The sequence below is a fragment of the Mustela putorius genome, unplaced genomic scaffold (assembly GCF_011764305.1).
Source record: "Mustela putorius furo isolate JIRA1106 unplaced genomic scaffold, ASM1176430v1.1 tig00000275_pilon_pilon_pilon, whole genome shotgun sequence".
In the NCBI taxonomy this organism is placed as follows: Eukaryota; Metazoa; Chordata; class Mammalia; order Carnivora; family Mustelidae; genus Mustela; species Mustela putorius.
This window is the reverse complement of record NW_025421341.1, coordinates 14768918-14781823: the sequence shown is the minus strand read 5'-3', so window position 1 is coordinate 14781823 and position 12906 is coordinate 14768918. Positions and strand designations below refer to the sequence as shown.

Here is a 12906-nt window from a genome sequence, read left to right as displayed (position 1 = left end):
GCCAGGCATCAGATAGAGAACATTATCTCACAAAGGGAAGAGCCAGAGCAAACATTGAACAGGAGACAGAATGCTAAACAAATGTAGGAGTGCTGACAATACTGACTCTAATGTTGGCCCTCCATCTCATTCATGTCCCTGCAGTGACTTCCCTTGTTGCTATGTGTCCCAAGTCCCTTGGAGGTGAAGGTAGGCCCTGACCAGAATGCGGGAAGGCTACCCTTATTCATCATCGCCATGCCCTTGCTCTATAAAAGCTGTGGATTAAGGCCTGGACTTTGCAGAAAATAGCTGTCTAGCCCTTGGATTGGTGTCTTCCCCCCTTCCCTGTCTGAATACAGTTCTGTATGAATGGTATAGAGTGGCTGGCTTTGTTTTTCCATCTCAAAGTTCTCTGTCTGGAGGATGTTTTGCTGCCCTCCCTCCACCTCCCAACAACAAAGATCTTTTCTCTCTCCAACCCCACAGAATGTTTAGAGATGAAAGAAGCTGGAAGGGAGGAGAATTCCTAGAGACTAAATATTTTTAGCCAAGAGAGACTGAACACTATCCAAAGTTACTATTTATATGTTTTTATCAATCTGAACTTAGGACTGGATTGGACACTTATTTATATTCTTTCCCTTGTCAACCAGCTGGTGGACACTCAGGAAGAAAGCCAAATCAGCCATAGATGAGAGAAAGGCATTGCACATTTGCTCTGCATGTAAGAGGTGTAGGGTTAAGTCTTTCATTCTGTTACAGATGCATGTGGATACCTCTTCTCTTTCCCTACCTGCCAGGAGACTGACAATCGTAAGGGAGACAGAATTTCTCCCAATACAAACATTTACGTAGCCATCTGTCTGGATTAAGGTGCAGTTTCAAAGAAGAGGCATCAAGCTAATAGCCCCCAACTTGAATATTCATTTAGGGTGTAAGGCAGAGATCCTATAGAAACTGAAATATTCTGGAGGGTTCAGGAAGGAGCTGTCAGGATGGTTTCAAGCAAAGATAGCTGCTATGGAAAAATACACTCACAAATACTTTCCATCTAGGGCAACATTTGCCTCTGTGTGTGTATATTTTAAAAGTGATATAGGAAAAAGGAAAAATGACTAGAATGACATACAAGGTTTCTCAACAGAAAACCAAAATTAAGAACCAGCATAAGCAAGTTGTATAATGCCAAAGGAAGATAAAGATGACACTGATATTTGCTGAGTGCCCACCACATGCCAAGTAGTGTGTCAGGAGGGACTTCCCCATACGAACAATGGTGAATTTAGCTGACCATGATCTACCCTCAATCACATCATTAATGGGAATTTATTGGCAAAAATTCCCTATGGCCTTTTCCCTCGTGTTGCTGCTTCCTAATTGGGAATGAACACTTACTGGAGGTGAAAACTCACCAAGTAGTTGAAGAGGATGTGAGACGTCTGAGCAGGAAAATCTCCAATATTTAAGAGAAGTTTGCGCAGCATGTACATTAACTCATCCTGAAAGAAGAAGAGAATTTCATCTCACTCAGTGCCCATACTAGAGGAAATAAAATTAATTTCTTAAAATATGGGGGAGGCTCTAACTTTTCCCTTTTGTTGGTTTCCATTATGTTCAGCATTTTAATGTAGTATATGCAATACTTATTAAACAGCATTTAAACCAACTATAATACCTTTTCTTAGGGGCTAATCTATGGAATCACTGAACAGTAGTTAGGTTTTTTTAGATAAAAATTTAGACTCTGTCTATTGGTCATAGACAAATCACAGGAGAGCAATACATTTACTCAACTCTATTTGCTCTAATTTCCAGGTGTGATGTAAATGTAAGACAGACCTATCTTGAGAAGCCATTAAACAAATGTGGTTTAATGAACTTCACAGGTCTGCTTCCTAGGTTTTGAGTCAAAGAGGTAAAGAGCTAGGTTGAGAGAAGATAAATAGAGATGTGAATAATTAACCTTACCTTTCAGAAACTAAACTTAATCTTCCAACAAAATAGAACCATAACACAAAAATGAACAAATACTATTTAATCATCAGTGTTTTTTTTGCTATTGCTCAGAAATCTACTTTTATTTGGCATAATCTTCTTATAAGTGGTCTACTAAATTAGATCTTTGTGATTAGTGGACAGTTTCAACTATTCTAATAATCCTACCTACATCACAGACTACCAAGCAATCAAATTCAGGAAATGTACCCATTACTAAGAAACACTATGCTGAACTGAATCTTTGACTAAAAGACTGAAAGTCTTTCTGTATCTTGGGGCCATCACTGCTCTTGTACCAAACACATATGGAGACATCAGTCAATGGACCAATTTGAAGGAAAGCAGCGGTATAGGACTGTTTATCATTATCATTACCTAAAGCATGTATTTGTTCTGGGTCAGAATTGATGTTCTATGCATAGTGCTGTGAAGCCCACTGTTTGCTTTTAACGGTGTTCACACACATAGCTACATGGCTATACTCTAAAGAAAGAGGAAATTACTTGTCTATTGCTGATGGTCAGTTTTTCCAGAAAATGTCGAAGAACTGTTGATGGATCTTCAATTAGACAATTCCATAAGACTTGCTGAGCCACAGCACTCACTTCAGAAGAGAGAAGACATTGAACATTTGTCTTAAATAGAGATAAAGTGTTAATACACTATTCAAACAATTTACTAAGTTTTAATTAGTCTCTCTTTTTTTGCCTTAACAAGATTCTGTGAACTCTTTTTTGTTGAAAGGTAGATATTTGTTTTCTTTTTTGCTTATTTCTGAACATTTTCACCTATAAAGAAAAGGTAATGAAAAGTATAGGATGGTCTTGAGATTTTAGAATGGCTTTTGTAAAGAACACACTTGTGAGGTACAATGGTGTATCATTCACCCTTAAAAGAAGGAAATCTTGTCATTTGTGATAATGAAGATGGATTCTGAGGACATTACGTAAAAGGAAATAAATCAGACAGAAAAATACAAATACTGTATGATCTCACTTACATGTGGAATCTAAAATAACCCAAACCCATGGATACGGAGACCAGACTGGTGGTTGCCAGAAGTGGGGTGTGGTAAATGAATGAGAGTGGTCCAAAGCTAAAAACTTCCAATTATAAGATAAATAAATAAATCCTAAGGCTATAACGTACAGCCTAGGGACTATGGTTAACAACATTGCCTTACATATTTGAAGGTTGCTAAGAGGGGAGATTTTAAAAGTTCTACAGAAAAAATTGTTGCTATAGGTGGTCATGGGTAAACTAGACTTATTATGGTAACACTTCATAACATACACATATATCAAATGATTATAGTGTATGCCTAAAACTAATACAATGCAATATGTCAATATTTCAATTTTTAAAAAGAATGCTTTAGTGAATCTTTGTTTTGGAAATTACCCTAATATTAGAAATGGTGAGTATTTATCAAATTGGTCATATTTCAATGTTGGTTATATAGAGAAATTTCTAAAGTAATTATTTGGTTTTTAGGAAATATGTTTTGGTTAAGAATGCATATGAATTAGAAATGATCTTTAATTGTTTACCTGGAGGCTTTAAATAGTATCTGCCTCAGTGAGATAAAGTAGTTAAGCCAGTCCTAATTAGGCTCCCACTTCTAATGAGGATGTCTTAGGATTAAATAATTTTTCCTAATGTGAAGAAAGTATCTTCTTCTTTGGGGAGAATGATCAGGTCAAGACTGCCTGGAAATGCCCAAGCTAGGGAAACAGGTATGTAGAAGTGAGTGGAAGAGAAGCTGGAGAATCTTCAGTCTAAATGATTTAATTAGTGTTTTAAACTAGAAATGTAGGATTTTGCATAAATTTGTCATTCAGCCTATATTTTAAATAAAGGATACCAATATTTTGCTTCCCAAACCAACCATACAATTAAAAATATGAACTATATAAATGAATAATATTAATAAGAGATATGTAAATATGTTTTAACTTCCATGTGTCTATAAATAATTAAAATAGGTGTGGGTTTTTCTTAGGTTGAAATCGATTACAAAACTATCTTTGCACACTATTCTTGTTCTAATTGCTGAAGTAGGGCAATTTAATAGTGAAAACATGAAAAATACAGAAAGACAGAAAAGTAGGACTGGTAAGTCTACCAATGACAGAAACAACTCTAAACATTTTGCAGTATGCCCCTTCATATATGCAAAATATATAGGTACACATTTTAAAAAATAATATGCAGAAAATACTCTTTGGTACTCAGTTTTTTACTTAGCAATATTAAAAATTTTAATATTAATATTCTTCTAGAATGTGATTTTAATATACACAGAATGCTGTCATATGGAGGTAGCATGATTAATTGCTCATTGGACATTTAAGCTCTTCTCTAAAATTTGTTTCTTTTTACATAATGTACAATGTGAGGCATCCTATTTAGACCCTTATATGGTTCTAATCATTGCCCTAGGAAATGGCTAGAAGTCAAAATCTATATCAAAGGGCTTTCACACTTTTAAGGTTTTTGACACATACTGTGACACTGTTCCAGAATGCTTGTACTGAGTTCCGCACTCCCATCAGCAAGGTGTGAGAATTCTTGTTTCCCTCAGTCTTTACCAACTACAGATATTTTCATCTAGGATAACCTTTAAATGGTAGCTACACTTGTAGTGAGCAGGGCATAACATACAGAGAAGCCGATTCACTCTGTCGTACACGTGAAGCTAATGTAACACTGTATGTAGACTCTATTCAAATAAAAAAAAAAAAGAAAAAATATTTTCACTTTTTTAGATGAAATGTAAAATTTCATTGTTGTCTTAAACAACAATGTTATTTATAGATGTACTGACCATTGGTCTGTGTATTTATATTCACCCATTTTTCTATTGGGGTTTAAAAAACATCATTATTGAGCTCTAAGGCTTTTAAAATAACAACATTAAAAATACTGGCCTGTTGTCTATCCCTAAGATCACTCAACTTTACCCCTCATTTATCTTTTCATTTTGCAACTATTCTCTTAAGGTAGTATGTCTGGAAAGGTAATCAAGCAGGACAGATGGTATTGGTGGTAGTGAGCTAATAACTAAGATTTTCTAAGGTGGCTAGAATTACTACTTGATTTTCATGTGGCCAAATAAATGTTATTTGGTTCTCTGGTCCTCAACAAGACTTCCGGATTCCAAGTATTTATTTTAAATACAATTTTTTGGTCATAAATGTAGTGGGACATGGAGATGAAGACATTGATAATGTTAGTAGAGTGTGCTACACATCTGTAAATGTAATATGTACACAAAACAATTCAACATGTGACCAGTAGTTACTGTCTTCAAGAGCACCCCACTATCCTCCAACTGATAACAGCTTAAATATTTTATTAGAGTTATTGGCGGTATCACTAATCAAAACGGATACCTGCTACTCCATCTTCCCGCACTTCACCATCCTCCATTAGATGAACGATGGGGAGCACTGCTGCACAGATGCATGCTGGGAACACCGCTTGAGGAGGCTGAGGCACATGGTGGTTTGGTGTGTGTTCAGTGGTGTGTTCCTCATCTGAAGAGAGAGAGATCATTGGGATGCGTTTCTCAGTATTGTAATTCTAATGCAACATTTCTCAGTTCGAACTTTCCTATTTAACCTTCTTTTCGTTATAGGTATCTAGGTGTCTCAGCACCATTTGTTGAAAAGACAACTCTTTCCTTACTTGATTTTCATGGTACCCTTTTCAAACATGAAACCAAAATGAATGTGATGGTTTAGTTCTTGTTGTTCAATTCTATACCATTGATTTACTGTCCAACCTTATGTCGAGACCACACAATATTAACTGCTGCCACTCTGCAGTAAGTTTTGAAATTAGGAAATGTGGCTCTTCTCGCTTTGTTCTTCATTTTCAAGATTATTTTGACTATTCAAGTGTGTTGAACCATCATACTTTTTGGTAGGAATGTAAAGTGACACAGTTACTTTTGAAAATAGCTTGGCAGTTTACCCCACAAAACTTGTACATAACTGTTATAGTAGTGTAATTTAAAATAGCCAAAAAGTGGTAACAACCCAAATGCCCATTAACTGGTGACTTAATAAACAATGTGGTATAACCATATAATGGGAACATTATCTGGTAATGGAGAACGGATATATGTGACCACACGGAGGAACCTTGAAAATATTCTGACTGGAAATATCCAATCACATAAGGCCACATATTGTATGACTCTATTTATATGAAATGTTCAGAGCAACAAATCCATAGAAATAGAAGATAATTTCTTGCCACCAGTTGGAGAAAGGGTGGATTAGGAATGACTGTTAATGTGTATAAGGTCTCCTTTTGGGATGATGAAAATATTCTAAACTATTTATGGTTAGAAGTGTAACCATTGCATAATCGTTGCATAATATTGTCTAATAATCAATGCATTGAATATTTTCAAAAGGTAAGTTTTATGGTACATGAATCATGCCTCAATAAAATTATATCTGTTATGAAAAATATAATTGAGCCTTTGGCCCAATCCCTGTAAGTTGTGATTAATTAGCACTGGTCATTTGAAGTTCCTAAGGGTTATACAGTCAAGGGTTTCTGTAGAACTTTTTAATAACTTTATAAGTCAGTGATGAAGTTGTGTAATCATAAGCAATAAGTCCCAGACAGTTATTCACGATTAGAGAAAACATATTTTTTAAATTTGTGGAACTGAAGTGTATCATATCCTCCCCCCTCCAGAATCAGCTTTCATTATAGGAGTAGCATGAACTCTGGTCTTCCTTTGATCGTTAAATTATTCCAGAACAACATCCTAAAGCATCCTACTCCATCCCAAGTAGATTGTAAAAATACTGATGTGTGTGTCCCATTCTTCGGAATCTTGATTTAGTCTTGGTTGTGGCCTGAGTATATTTTTAAAGCTCCTCACTTGATTGTAATGCATAGCCAGGGTTGAAAACCCACAGCAGTATGATTGTTGGCAATGTAACTAAAATAGAACCAATTATAAAGGACAATTGCTAGATAAAAAATATTTTTTAGACTACCACTCAATCTAATACTTATTTTTTGAACTTCAAGTCCTGAGACAAGTTATTTAATGAAGACAGTGAAGTGTAGTAAGAATACTAACTGGCAAATGTTTCAAAACACACACGAGTCATGAGGAATAAATAACATATTTCTAAGAGGACACACCTTCAGCACTAACAGCTGAACGCACAGACCAGACTGACCCTCGGCGGAAGGAGTAATTCCTGTGGGAAGTGCTGGAGGTACAGGATGGACTCACAGACAGTCGACGGGATGCCAGATTGGTGACTTCTTCTACTGGCAAAGAAAATGGGGAATGTGACCTTTGGTTTTGTAACAAAGTTGTCATCACACAGCTATAGTTGTATCACATCACAAGTGTATACTGCTCTCTGAGCATAAGACTCAAGTAATTTAGAGTGTACTTAACAAATAGAAAAAAATCTTTCAGAAACACAGATAGAAAATTCCACAAAAACAGAGCAGAGAATCACTGAATTAGAATGGTTCATAAATTATTTCTGATGCCAACCAACAAATTGGTTGCATTTGTGAAGGTTGATAGTTAATGGACTAACCCCATTTTTAATGATGAAAGATTGACTGCAATTACTTTAATACACACTCTGAATTTAGTTGTTCTCTGAATCATAATCACTATTGGTCCATTATCATATTGGATCATTCAATGTGACTACATCGCTCCTCTAGACAGGCCAACTCCAGAAATGAAGAACATAACAGCTTTCCTCTTTCTTTTGCTAGTGTCAGGAGTTGAGACACACACACAGAGGGGTGCATATCACCTCACATCACATTAAATCATTAATGTTCATTTCAAAGCCAGTCCTTTCCATTTCCTGCGCCTTAGCCCCCCAGGATGTCCCGTGTGTAGGGGGCACCTTCTTCTTCTGGCTCTGAGTTGGGCGTGCAGGTGGGCTCGTAACAAGCCTCCTGAGTGATAGGGATGGCGGTGATGAGGCTGGCTTCTCTACCAAGACGTTTCTTCTCTTCCTCCTGTTGCAAGTTCTTTAAGATGTGTTCTGCTCTCTGATGGGAGCGGGACACAGCCCGGGCTGAAAAGGATTTCTATGGAGACATGAAGACCAATTTATTTTATAGAAACTGTTCTGCAAGGTCACAGCCATAAAGAGTGTTCCCATAGAATTACACAAATGTGGCACTTTGCAGAAAATGGAAGGGCACCCATGATCTAGTTTCATGGCCATTTGTTTTTTTGTTTGTTTGTTTTTCTGTCAGGTTTCCAGGTTGTGTGTAACTAAGTTATTCATTTTCATTCAATCAGACTAATTCTTCAAGAATATCTTTAAGTTTTGGGATTTCACCTTTAGAATTTGGGGTGATATCAATGATCCTCTCTAAACATTCAAATCAAATAAAAAATTTTAATACTCTAGTCATTTCCACAACTTGTTGAAATGGTTTTAAATGAAGGACATTTATTTCACAAGGTTAATAAAAGGGAAAGAACCACAGAGAGAAGGAGGAATGGGATATCTCTCATAAACCAAATAGTTACATGATTTATTTCATATTTGTATCTCAGGTATCTACCACACCATAAATACTTAATTATAGTAGATAAATAGAGTGACACACTGCAAATACTCAACAATATTTATAGGAACAAAGTGAATAGAAATTATGAGAATTGATAGCAATACTAAGGTTGACAGGATCTTTACATAAGACTAAAAGTTTCCATTGATAAAAGATTCCAGAGCAATTAAGGGCATTAGGTGGGCCACATGGCAATTTATTTGCAGATCAGGGGCTAAGCTGATTTATTATATTAAGGTAAAGTAATAATTGTGGAATGAGAGAAAGAAAACTGGATATACAATCTGGGGTCTTGGTTGCAAATTCCTTGCAAACTTGGTATGCAGAGAAATTATATTCTCTATCCAATAACCAATATTCATTGGCTCAAATGACTCCATTGTCTGTACAGGAGACAAATCCAAGATCCTTACATCAGTGATTCAGATGCTGGAATTTCTGTATAAACATTTTTATGGATAATGAGCTCAAACAGTTCTTCAAAGAAAACTACAATACCTAGCAAATGTGCAATGTACAAAAATGTTCAACCTAACTTCATATATTCAAGTGACTTTTTAAAGAATTGTGAATAAAAAAATCAATGACTTTGTGTTTTGCCACGCAAAGTGGCATTAAAAAAAATACTAGCTAATTTGAATCAAGATGACACACTTTCCTTTTCTATTGTATATGGGTAAAATGGTAAAATCTTCCTGGGGCTATTTTGGGTGGTATATCAAAAATCTTTAATATTTATATACTAATTATCTTAAATTCTATGGGAATTTGTAAAGGAAAATAGTCATGGATTTGTGCTGAAGAATATATCTATTTTCTTTTCCTTTTTTGATTTTCCATATTTTCTCCATTACTCTTGTAATTCATAAAATTCAGCAGGTGAAAAATGCACATTTTGCACTCCTTTCTTTCAAAAAGCACTTATTCTTGGTTCTTGTCTATGAATGGACAGTTCTCTTAACTTAACTGTTGGTGAATTCTATTACATGTAGCACTGATATATTAGAGTACAAAAGACCTGAAGTCTCAGAGGGATATTGTGATGATGATACTAATGATCAACAAAGTGAAGAACAGACCAATGGCCAAACAAGGAAATAAGAGCTGCCAACTCAGTTCTTTTTCTTATTCATCCAGGGTCCATCTCATTACCTTTTGGGTAGCTTAGATATTACAGGTTAGGTGAATATCTTTGCTTTATAATAACTAGAGACAAAAGTGCTACACTTGGACAAGAAATCAATGGCTAATGCTTTTAACAGTTGTGAAAGGTGGCTGCTACTGAGATCCTAAAACAAAACTGTGTTGACTTAGAGGTCTGCAAATGCTCACTACTCCATATTAGTTCCTTCTATTCTATTCACAAGAACAAAAATCTTTCATGGCTGATTCTCTGTGCTATGACATTCTGATGACAAGAAGGAACAAATTTTCTCATGCATTCATTGTCCTTCTCTCTTACATGGACACCGTGGAGCCTGAAGTGATGAGAAAGAAAGTGCCTGTTACTCACAGACTGGTCTTCATTAATGGGGTCCTGGACACTCCCGCTGCATTGAGGGACCCAAGGGGGGTCAAACATTGGAACAGATGGCATTCCAAGCACTGGTGAGGGCAGGGTGAAGTTTATACTGGGAGGCGGGATCTGTTAGTTGATATCAGAAGAATGAGGTAAGATGGAAAATAAGCTAGAATGAGTCGAAGTATAATTATGAAATCATCTTGTAGAGTACATGATGTTACAGAGCACAGGGTGAACGTCTTTTGGTCTCAGTTTCATCATTAAAAAAATGGATGGTTTCAAATATATGATCCCTATTTGCGTTAATTACCCCATCCTCCAAAAAATATCTATCTGTATAAATATAAAAAAGTATCTCAAAGATTATACCCCAAACTTTTATAGGCATACCTCTGGGATGGTAGTGGGATCTTGAGGTTTGTAGAAACTTGATTTTCATACTCTACCACTCTTTTATATTTCAGTATTTTTTAAAACAAGAATTCATTCATATATGAGTTAGCTTTACTTATATAATCACAGAGAAAAAGAAAATGAAGCATCCCCTGGGCCATACACTGTAGATTTGAGGTTCAAGGATTTAAACAAGCCTTGGGTTGGGTTTGCAAATCTAATTCCTATGGCGGAAGTATCCCTCACCTTGAAAATCTGCTGTGCTCCTTCCTCCATCCGAGGCCAGACCTGGTAGCGAAACCTCCAGAGTGTGTGGAATTTGAGAACGGCGTTCAGCCTCTGTACTGTCTCTGGGTGGTGGAACTCGGACATCAACATGTCAGACACAGCCTCAGGGACTTTCACCGCACACAGCAGGAACATGGCAGCTAGAGACAGCCAACAATTCATCAGCTACACGTCTTTTAATTTTGATTGATCCTGGGGGATGGGGAGAAGGGGGGAGCTGTTCCTACCTCCTGGAAATTACTCCTGAGCTAAGGGAACCAGGCCACCAGCACTGGTAAAAGCAAATCTTATTGCAGCCACTGAAAACCAAACATGATCCTTTGTGCTACCCACCATCTTCCAATATCCGGCGAGGGCAGTGACAGCATGATATTTCCGTAGAATACCTCATTCCAAGCAGTCTTACTTTGGCTCACAGTGAAAAGTGAATGTGAGAGGAAGCAAATGAAAAAAGGAAATAATATACCAAAATATCCTTTTTAGAAAATGCCAAGAACCGGGGCGCCTGGGTGGCTCAGTGGGTTAAGCCGCTGCCTTCAGCTCAGGTCATGATCTCAGGGTCCTGGGATCGAGTCCCGCATCGGGCTCTCTGCTCAGCAGGGAGCCTGCTTCCTCCTCTCTCTCTCTGCCTGCCTCTCTGCCTATTTGTGATCTCTCTCTGTCAAATAAATAAATAAAATCTTTAAAAAAAAAAGAAAAAAGAAAAGAAAATGCCAAGAATCAGGGTCATAGTAATCCTGGGATAGTGCATAAAAATGACCATTAAAAACTGTCCCAGCTATCTTAAAAATAAAATTCACGTTGTACATATATTAGAAACCTCCACCCTTCTGAGAGAATAGAAGAGACCAAGAAGCCAAAAGGGATTTCATGAATCATAATACCATGCTGTTTTTTAAATTTTGGGAAAAGTCAAATATCAATAAGAGAAAGGCCAAGCACAACAGTAAGTTACAAAGTTAATGAATAATGGGGCAGAAAAATACACTCTGAAGCATAGATGCATGAGTCAGTGTCCATCATAAAAATACAATTTAAAATCTCTCTTGTAGTTTTCTTCCTGGATCATCAAAACATACTCAGACAATTGTGTCAGGACAGCTGGTGTTGAGTGCCACCTCTGAAACCCCTCTGCTATGTGCTCCTGGGAGAGCCTTTCCATGTCTCTCAGCCTCTGTTTCTTTAGGGCCAGAATGTCAGTGATGGTGATGATGAAGATGATGGTGATGATGATGGTGATGGTGATTATGGTGATATTTGCCTCCAAATTTGTTGTTAGAATAAGGACAATAATGCATGAGAAAGAGCTCTGTGATGTGAAGAGTACGAGAAGCTTCTAACACCTGTCTTATTTTCTGGAGGCAATGTGACATATGGGAGGGACATCTATGTGTGCAGTCAGAAGGCCTGGGTCTGGTGTCCTGGCCCTGCTGCTTCTGATCTGTGTACACTCAGATAAGTCCCTTCAACCCTCCGAGTTGCCATTTGCTCACATATAAAGTGGTTATTACGAAGGTCAAGTAAGACCACGTGTGTGCTATGGTTCTATTAGAAATGTTAGCTCTTGTGACAATTAGTGCTTGATAATCCTTTTCTTTATCCTATTAGTTTTTTAAATTTCTACTCTTTTTCCTTTCTTTACTTTTCTTTAAAACGTGCTCTACTCTGTCTCAATTTTTATTCGCCATGGTCTCTCTTTACATCATTGCAAGCTGGAGTTCTATCGACTTCAATCCCTGTCCTGAAGCAGTTTTCTGGTGATGCTCACTAATCAGCAGATCCACTGGCACTTTTTATAGCATTTGTTTCCTTTCAGTCTTTAACATTTTCATGACCATTTCCCTGAAGAGCGATCCTTTGCTTGCACAGTTTGAGGTTGAGTTCTCCTACTTTTCTGGTCATTTTCCAGGGTTTGCTGCTGGGCACTGCTCTTCCTGTCCTCTGAAGATAGAGAAGGCCAGTGACTTAGTACCCAACTTTTGGCTCTTTATTCCACAGATTCTTCCCCCAGAAATCCCATCCATGCTCACAGCTTCAGCTGTCTCAAAGAGCAGATTTTCCCCCAAGGTTATCTCGACCTTTGCCCTTTTCTCATTAGCTTTAATGTCATGACACCAAAGATTCATCTTCTA

At 37.1% G+C, this 12906-nt stretch overlaps 1 protein-coding gene across 1 annotated transcript in view; it reads right to left on the bottom strand.

Moving 5' to 3' along the window:
* Positions 1-12906, bottom strand: part of UNC80 (unc-80 homolog, NALCN channel complex subunit) — a 227933-nt gene that overhangs the window by 65362 nt on the left and 149665 nt on the right. The window contains 7 exon segments of the mRNA XM_045078694.1: positions 1395-1481; positions 2484-2584; positions 5376-5519; positions 7156-7287; positions 7893-8079; positions 10085-10216; positions 10733-10914. Coding sequence (XP_044934629.1) covers positions 1395-1481; positions 2484-2584; positions 5376-5519; positions 7156-7287; positions 7893-8079; positions 10085-10216; positions 10733-10914 — 965 coding nt within the window.